Genomic DNA, 9246 nt, shown 5'->3' on the forward strand with positions numbered 1-9246 from the left:
TGCCCATTCACCCTCTGAATGGCACACATGCACAATCCATGCCTCAATTGTCTCAAGGCTTAAAAATCCTTCTTTAACCTGTCTCCTCCCATTCATCGACACTAATTGAAGTGGATTTAACAAGTGATATTAACAAGGGATCGTAGCTTTCACCTGGATTCACCTGGTCAGTCTATGTCATGGAAAGAGCAGGTGTTTTGTACACTCAGTGTATATACAGTTCAAGTCAGAAGTTTACATACACCTTAGCCAAATACCTTTAAACTCCGTTTTTCACAATTCCTGACATTTAATCCTCGTAAAAAATCCCTCTTTTAGGTCAGTTAGGATCACCACTTTATTTTAAGAATGTGAAATGTCAGAATAATAGTAGAGAGAATGATTTATTTCAGCTTTTATTTCTTTCATCACATTCCCAGTGGGTCAGAAGTTTACATACACTCAATTAGTATTTGGTAGCATTGCCTTTAAATTGTTTATCTTGGGTCAAACGTTTTGGGTAGCCTTCCACAAGCTTCCCACAATAAGTTGGGTGAATTTTGGCCCATTCCTCCCAACAGAGCTGGTGTAACTGAGTCAGGTTTGTAGGCCTCCTTGCTCACACATGCTTTTTCTATTGGATTTTTCCACACATTTTCTATAGGATTGAGGTCAGGGCTTTGTGATGGCCACTCTAATACCTTGACTTTGTTGTCCTTAAACCATTTTGAATCAACTTTGGAAGTTTGCTTTGGGTCATTGTCCATTTGGAAGACCCATTTGCGACCAAGCTTTAACTTCCTGACTGATGTCTTGAGATGTTGTTTCAATATATCCACATAATATTCCTTCCTCATGATGCCATCAATTTTGTGAAGTGCAACAGTCCCTCCTGCAGCAAAGCACCTCCACAACATGATGCTGCCACCCCCGTGCTTCACGGTTGGGATGGTGTTCTTCTGCTTCCAAGCCTCACCCCTTTTCCTCCAAACATAATGGTGGTCATTATGACCAAACAGTTCTATTTTTGTTTCATCAGACCAGAGGACATTTCCCCAAAAAGTACAATCTTTGTCCCCATGTGCAGTTGCAAACCGTGGTCTGGCTTTTTTATGGCGGTTTTGAAGCAGTGGCTTCTTCCTTGCTGAGCAGCCTTTCAGGTTATGTTGATATAGGACTCCTTTTACTGTGGATATAGATACTTTTGTACCCATTTCCTCCAGCATCTTCACAAGGTCCTTTGCTGTTGTTCTGGGATTGATTTGCACTTTTCGCACTAAAGTACGTTCATCTCTAGGGAACAGAATGCGTCTCCTTCCTGAGGGGTATGACGGCTGCATGGTCCCATGGTGTTTATACTTGCGTACTATTGTTTGTATAGATGAACCTGGTACCTTCAGGCATTTGGAAATTGCTCCCAAGGATGAACCAGACTTGTGGAGGTCTACACATTCTTTTCTGAGGTCTTGGCTGATTTCTTTTGATTTTCCCATGATGTCAAGCAAAGAGCCACTGAGTTTGAAGGTAGGCCTTGAAATACATCCACAGGTACACCTCCAATTGATTCAAATGATGTCAATTAGCCTAACGGAAGCTTCTCAAGCCATGACATCATTTTCTGGAATTTTCCAAGCTGTTTAAAGGCACAGTCAACTTAGTTCATGTCAACTTCTGACCCACTGGAATTGTAATACAATGAATTATAAGTGAAATAATCTGTCTGTAAACAATTGTTGGAAAAATTACTTGTCATGCATAAAGTAGATGTCCTAACCGACTTGCCAAAACTATAGTTCGTTAACAAGAAACTTGTGGAGTGGTTGAAAAACTAGTTTTAAGGACTCCAACCTAAGTGTATGTAAACTTCCGACTTCAACTGTATATATATATATATATCTCACACAATGTCTGGATGCAATATTCTACCCAGAAATATTGAACATTGAAATCTGTCACTCTCGTTATTCCAGATACATCTGTGGATATTTTCTGCTGACAACAATGAAAATTAAACTTTGTCTTTCATGCAGGGTTTGATCTAAACGTCAGCAGCTATCCAGTTGAATGGTTTTCTGCTGGTGTATCCTGAGGTATCTCTTCTCTGAGAGCCTCTTCCCGCAAGGCTTACAGGCAAAGGGCCTCTCTACCGTGTGGACCTTCAAGTGCATTTTCAGCTGGTGCTGGTGGGAGAACCTCTTCTCACACTGGGGGCCGCTGTAGAGTTCTCCCCTGTGTGGACCCTCTGATGCCTTTTCAGGTTGAACGAGTGGGAGAAACTGGCCCGGCAAAGGTGGCAGACGAACGGTTTCTCCCCTGTGTGGACCCTCTGGTGCCTCTTCAGGTTGCCAGCCTCAGCGAAGCGCATATGACACTGGGTACAGTTGAAGGGTTTCTCCCCTGTGTGGACCCTCTGGTGAATCTCCACCTTCTGGAGGCAGCTGAAGCCTTTGTTACAAAACATGCAGAGGAACGGTTTCTCTTTACTATTGCCTGATGTTGCGCCCCCTCCCTGAACCTGGGCTCTCGCCCTGTCGTCTGAGTTCAATACCTGATCAAAAAGGACGTGGCCGTGTGAATCAGAAGGCCCCATCGACATTGACACTGGGTCGCATTCCCTGAACACGTGTAAAGGGGAGTGGGTCGYGACATTTAGATTTGTCTCTAAGCTTTTCCTGTAGTCTAAGAAGTCACTGTTGTTGCCCTGCGAGTGTCGTTCTCCTAAGTGAGTTTCGTCTGGATTCCATATCAGAGGAGTGTCGCCCTCCACTTTCACAGTCACCTCATCTTCGACCGGACCCTCCCCTTTCTTATCTAGGTACCTTTCAGAGTATACACTACTACTGTACTGGTTCCAGTCCCCTCTCATTGGATTAGTCTGTGTATCTAAGCCCACAGGCATGTCACCAGGTATCATCTGTGTCTCTGTAGCATATGAACAGGACAGATCATTGCCAGTCTGTAACGCGTCACCTGAGTCCTGATGGGACAGAACCGTCCTCGGGCTCAGATTACCGTGAAGTAAATACTCTGAGCAGGGAGCAGGAGGACAGCCCAGTCGCTCCAGCACCGTTAAAGTCTCTGTATCTGTCTCTGACTTGAGGACGGTGTTCGGCGTTCCACTGACCTCCGTGATGCTGTGTCGGCTCCTGGGCTGCACTGGGAGGGTGGTGGGGTCCTCCGTGGCTATAGGGGGTGCCACTCCAGCCGCTGCTCCAGTCTGGATGTCTCTGTTGTGTCGTGGATCATCCTCTCCTTCAGACCTCTCCTGCTTAACCCCAGGACCTGCAGACTCTGCATCTGCAGACTGACACAAAAATAGAGGAGGTTATTATGAAAACCTGCCTACTTCCTGTTTCCAGTTCCATACGGTTTTTGCATGGGCTTCAACCTTATATCATCAAATTCATGACGCAGTCATATAAGATATATATATAAAATGATATTCGTATATTCATTTGATCATACCTGAAAACATTTGACGCTTAAGAAGACACATTGGCGAAAGTTAGTCTAATTTGAACTACAACTCAGCAGCCTCACAGGACAATAATAACCTGTTAGTGACCGTCCGTTATGCGTTTTATATTCGATTACACTGGAGCTTTTTGACTGAACGTTGCCAGACAATACTTTTAAAAAAAGGCAACAAACAAAATAATGTTTTTTGTAGACCGGGAAACTGTCGAAAGACAAAGACTTGTTCAGCTGGTGGGAGTTGTAGTTCTAATGAAACAGTTCTAACTTTTCGGCTTTGTGCTTCTTCTCGGCTGTCAAATAAGATAAACCGGTATATAGTAGGTAAATTCACTCAGAAACACATACATTTTGATATGTCTTATATGACCGTGTTTGATGAATTCTACGATGCAAATATTAACCTACAAAACAAGGAACAAGAAAGTACAACTTTCATGGTGCATTGAACAACAATGGGCTTGTTTGAGTGGTAAGCAACCCACTAGACAGAAGTCGAGGAGTGAAGTCTGGAGGTGCATCTGCCACAGCCAAAAGTCAGGCACTGTAGTGGTTTTCCAACAGCAAGGCTCAGATTAACATGGTAGTGTCCAAATAGCTTCTATTGTTTATAAAAGTTTGTCTGTATGAATGTCAAAATAAACTATTCTATAACCCCATATCCCACACTTACAAACTGCAAACATAACGCATGTACAATTAGAGATGTCTCAAAGGGATAACTGGGCACAAAATCTGTCTTCTCCAGAATATGTTATTWWTWTWWTTWTTTTTGCTCACTAAGTGTGTAGTTTTTATATGGAGTTCAATGAGTGTCGAATTTGGTTAACAAATGTTATGCCTTATTTGCTACATGTGGCTTATTTGACTGAAATTAATTTATAATAATTAGGTTGTTTTGAGTGTATTGAAGACAGATGGTTACAAACCAACAAACCAAGGGTTGCGATTTCGAATCTCATCACGGACAATTTTAGCTACACTTAACAAAAATATGAAAGCAACATGTAAAGTGTTGGACCAATGTTTCATGAGCTGAAATAAAAGATCCCAGACATTTTCCATACACACAAAAAACGTATTTATCTCAAATGTGGTGCACAAATGTGTTTACATCTCTGTTAGTGAGCATTTCTGCTTTGCCAAAATAATCCATCCACATGACTGGTGTCATTGCACAGGTTCACCTTGTGCTGGGGACAATAAAAAGGCCACTCTAAAATGTGCAGTTTTGTCACACAACACAATGCCACAGATGTTTGAGGGAGCATGTAATTGGTATACTGACTACTACTGTTCTTTTCTCTACCATAAGCCCCCTCCAATGTTGTTTTAGAGAATTTGGCAGTATGTCCAACCAGCCTCACAACCGCAGACTATGTGTATGGCGTCCTGTGGGCGAGCAGTTTKCTACTGACCCTTAAGAATTCGATAACAATGTCGTAGGGAAGTCTCACAAGCTCCCCAATGGCAGATAAATAAGGATGTACATGTAAGCAAATTAATAGCTGAGGGGAACCTTACTGCAATTTTATTTACAAAGTAACTCATTTTTAATGCAACACTATTACACTAACCTCTATCATAATAATGTGATGGGTTGAGGTTCCACTCCTCTCATCAACAGTGATTGGTTGGTCATCTCCCCATGTATTGTGTCCTGCTGGCTTCACAMMRCTCCTGTGGCCTCCAGTGAGATGTCCTTCACCTGAGAAAGTAATTGGTGGAGAAGAGGTGGATGGTTAGCTACTGTCAATGCTCAGTGGTATATTGTAAACTATTGGCAGTTTTGACAAGATTTGGAAAGGATGTAAGATAACACTTATCATAACTTCTTAATATACTGTTATTGATATGTATTGTGTTCCATGTATCACATTGTTTTCATTGAGTAAATAATAGGAAATGCAGTTAATCAATAATCTGGTTAGAATATGATGTGTCTGCAAGATAAGTAATTAGAGGAATTACTGCACACTATTCAAAAACTGACCAAGACCCAATTCTGGGTAACACATATGAACACGTGCAGAGGGGAACGAGGGGACAGGCACTACACCATATGAACATCGACAGGCTGCGCAGCCTCTGCCTTCCAGGAAATGTACCTCTTGCTATGCTTCTGTGTAGGTCGAGGATCTTGACACTGCTGGGACGACTGGCGGGGACGCGCTCCCGTGCCACCTTCAGTTCCAATAGCTGTAGTTTCCTACGCAATGTCCTGTTTTCTTTCTGGCTTTGAGACATTTCCAAACGAAACACTGCATAGTCGTCGTCTACGAGTTTACAAATATCTGCCACAGCTGCATTTGCTAGCACCTCCATGATGGAGGCTATTTGAGTGTGAAAAACCAAACAGTTAGCCATTGTTAGCCAAAGTTAGCAGCTAGCTAGATAACATCTATCAACCAAGTCCTCTATCCAACGAGAATTAAAGRCTATATGGGCTAAGTACGTGATGCTGTGCGGTTAAATTTGTCATATTTTGATTTCCATGGTGTCAATAAACGTCCAAATAAAACCGCAAATGTAGAAATTGTTCTTGGTCACTGTTCATTTCCGTTTACACAGAAGAGAAACGACGTTATTGGTTGGCGTCATAGCTCAAAGGGTGTGGTTAAATGAAAACCGTATGCTCGCTATTCATGTGCGGGACAGTTTTTTATTCACCCGCAATTGCTAATAATTTATCCGYAACCGCCCGACTAAACGTGATAAAGTGAACATCTAAGTCCTGCACCCGACCCTTACCCGCAAATATAGAAAATCCGATGTAGGCTACTGTCAAATATGGCGGAACGATTTTTTGACAAAGGCCGCATGATTTTTTTGTTGCTGCCAAATTTAGATATGTTTCTGCTTATCATTTCCGACATTTTGGTAGGCTATTTGTTAGTCAACATATACTTGTATACATGTAGCTTGTCTCCTGTTATTATATTAAAATCATCTCGCTACACCCACAATAACATCTGCTAAAAATGTGTATGTGACCTATAACATTTGTTTTGATATGTTGCCCTAGAAGACGAAATAAACCCTTGCTCAACAGAATGTCATAAATGATTGAATGAATGTTTGAATGGGTGAATTTTGTACTGGCATTTCTGCTTCTTCCGTTTATAGACCAGGGAGAAAATGCAAAATATGTTCTGTGCAAAATTTCCGTTTGACTGGTTGTAAGAAAATAGAAACCTGTGAAATCGACCCAACATGTTTCTGATAAGATTTCAGTTCGGCTTGGAAGCATATTTGATTTGATTTATTAGGATCCCCATTAGCCGATGCAAATGGCAACGGCTAGTCTCACTGGTGGCCGACACATAAGGAAAAAGACATTACAGACAAAAGACTTAACAATTTACATAAGTTTAAAAACATGAACATGTACTGTGTGTGTGCACCTGTCAGTTACACATACATGTCAGTACATACATACAAGTAGGACACTCCCCCCTCATTGAGAGAGACACAGCTGCATGTGAGCTCACACATTTTTTAATGTGTTTTTTTTTTTACAAAAGGTTTTCTTTTTCCAAGCTAGACGGAGGGTGCTGTTTGTTTGCAAGAGCAAAGACCTGAGGACACCATCCAACCTGGAACTGAGTGAATAGTGTTTGGTCTGATGCTATTTTGAAAGCCAAGAAGAAAAAAAGAAAGTACATTACAATGCTATTTTATTTTATGGGGACTGAATGCTGAGTTAAGGCTCCCAGGTTCGCAAGGACAGACCAGATACAAATTAAATTAGCACTAAGGTGTGAAATAATAGGTGTCGAGGCCTTTGGGCCCAACAAGTGGCAGGAGTCTTTGAAGCATCCTCTGAAGCCCCCTCCTGCTGTTCAAATCCAATTTTATTAGTCACATGCGCCGAATACAACAGGTATATAGACCTTACAGTGAAATGCTTACTTACGAGCCCCAACCAACAATGCCGTTAAAAAAAAATATGGATAAGAATAAGATATAAAAGTAACAAGTAATTAAAGAGCAGTAGTAAAATAGCAATAGCGAAACTATATACAGGGTGGTACCGATACAGAGTCAATGTGCAGGCGCAGTTGAGGTAGTATGTACATGTAGGTAGAGTTATTAAAGTGACTATGCATAGATAATAGCAACAGAGAGTAGCAGCGGTGTAAAGAGGGGGAGGGGGGAGGGCAATGCAAATGGTCTGGGTAGCCATTCAATTAGATGTTCAGGAGTCTTATGGCTTGGGGGTAGAAGTTGTTTAGAAGCCTCTTGGACCAACACTTGGTGCTCCGGTACCGCTTGCCGTGCGGTAGCAGAGAGAACAGTATGACTAGGGTGGCTGGAGTCTTTGACAATTTTTAGGGCCTTCCTCTGACACCGCCTGGTATAGAGGTCCTGGATAGCAGGAAGCTTGGCCCCGGTGATGTACTGGGCCGTTCGCACTACCCTCTGCTCGGTCCTCTTTTTCCTGTAGTCCACAATCATTTCCTTTGTCTTGATCACGTTGAGGGAGAGGTTGTTGTCCTGGCACCACACGGCCAGGTCTCTGACCTCCTCCCTATAGGCTGTCTCGTCGTTGTCGGTGATCAGGCCTACCACTGTTGTGTCATCTGCAAAATGTAATGATGGTGTTAGAGTCCTGCCTGGCCATGCAGTCATGAGTGAACAGGGAGTACAGGAGGGGGCTGAACACGCACCCCTGAGGGGTCCCTGTGTTGGGGATCAGCGTGGCGGATGTGTTGTTACCTACCCTCACCACCTTTGGGTGGCCCATCAGGAAGTCCAGGATCCAGTTGCAGAGGGTGGTGTTTAGTCCCAGGGTCCTTAGCTTATTGATGAGCTTTGAGGGTACTATGGTGTTGAACGCTGAGCTGTAGTCAATGAATAGCATTCTCACATAGGTGTTCCTTTTGACCAGGTGGGAAAGGGCAGTGTGGAGTGCAATAGAGATTGCATCATCTGTGGATCTGTTGGGGCGGTATGCAAATTGGAGTGGGTCTAGGGTTTCTGGGATGATGGTGTTGATGTGAGCAATGACTAGCCTTTCAAAGCACTTCATGGCTACAGACGTGAGTGCTACGGGTCGGTAGTCATTTAAACAGGTTACCTTAGTGTTCTTTGGCACAGGCACTTGGTGGTCTGCTTAAAACATGTTGGTATTACAGACTCGGACAGGGAGAGGTTGAAAATGTCAGTGAAGACACTTGACAGTTGGTCAGCGCATGCTCGCAGTACACGTCCTGGTAATCCGTCTGGCCCTGCGGCCTTGTGAATGTTGACCTGTTTAAAGGTCTTACTCACATCGGCTGCGGAGAGTGTGATCACACAGTCTTCCGGCACAGCTGGTGCTCTCATGCATGTTTCCGTGTTATTAGCCTCGAAGCGAGCATAGACGAGCCAACTCGTCTATGCGAGCCAGCTCTCGGCTGTGCTTCCCTTTGTAGTCTGTAATGGTTTGCAAGCCCTGCCACATCCGATGAGCGTCAGAGCCGATGTAGTACGATTCGATCTTAGTCCTGTATTGATGCTTTGCCTGTGTGATGGTTCGTCGGAGGGCATAGCGGGATTTTTTATAAGCTTCTGGGTTAGAGTCCCGCACCTTGAAAGCAGCAGCTCTAGCCTTTAGCTTAGTGTGGACGATGCCTGTAATCCATGGCTTCTGGTTGGGGTATGTATGTACGGTCACTGTTGGGAAGACATCCTCGATACACTTATTGATGAAGCCAATGACTGATGTTGTGTACTCCTCAATGCCATTGGAGGAATCCCGGAACATATTCCAGTCTGTGCTAGCAAAACAGTCCTGTAGCTTAGCATCTG

The 9246-nt window shown here is 43.3% G+C and overlaps 3 protein-coding genes across 4 annotated transcripts in view; all 3 read right to left on the reverse strand.

Annotated features, from left to right (window-relative positions):
• Positions 1-6031, reverse strand: part of LOC112067934 (uncharacterized) — an 80070-nt gene extending 74039 nt beyond the window's left edge. For both annotated transcript variants that reach the window (XR_011474807.1, XM_070437195.1), the window contains exons 1-3: positions 5562-6031; positions 5031-5161; positions 3104-3283 (exon numbers count right to left, since the gene is read on the reverse strand). Coding sequence is in view for 1 of the 2 variants with exons in the window: in XM_070437195.1 (XP_070293296.1) it covers positions 3104-3283; positions 5031-5161; positions 5562-5820 (570 nt within the window). In the remaining variant the exon portion in view is untranslated. The remainder of the gene's footprint in view (positions 1-3103; positions 3284-5030; positions 5162-5561) is intronic.
• The window catches only part of LOC111958311 (uncharacterized), a 206519-nt gene that overhangs the window by 74039 nt on the left and 123234 nt on the right, over positions 1-9246 (reverse strand). The gene's annotated exons all lie outside the window — the stretch shown is intronic.
• Positions 1-9246, reverse strand: part of LOC111958395 (uncharacterized) — a 131429-nt gene that overhangs the window by 41869 nt on the left and 80314 nt on the right. The gene's annotated exons all lie outside the window — the stretch shown is intronic.

This window comes from Salvelinus sp. IW2-2015, linkage group LG34 (assembly GCF_002910315.2).
Source record: "Salvelinus sp. IW2-2015 linkage group LG34, ASM291031v2, whole genome shotgun sequence".
NCBI classification, from domain to species: domain Eukaryota; kingdom Metazoa; phylum Chordata; class Actinopteri; order Salmoniformes; family Salmonidae; genus Salvelinus; species Salvelinus sp. IW2-2015.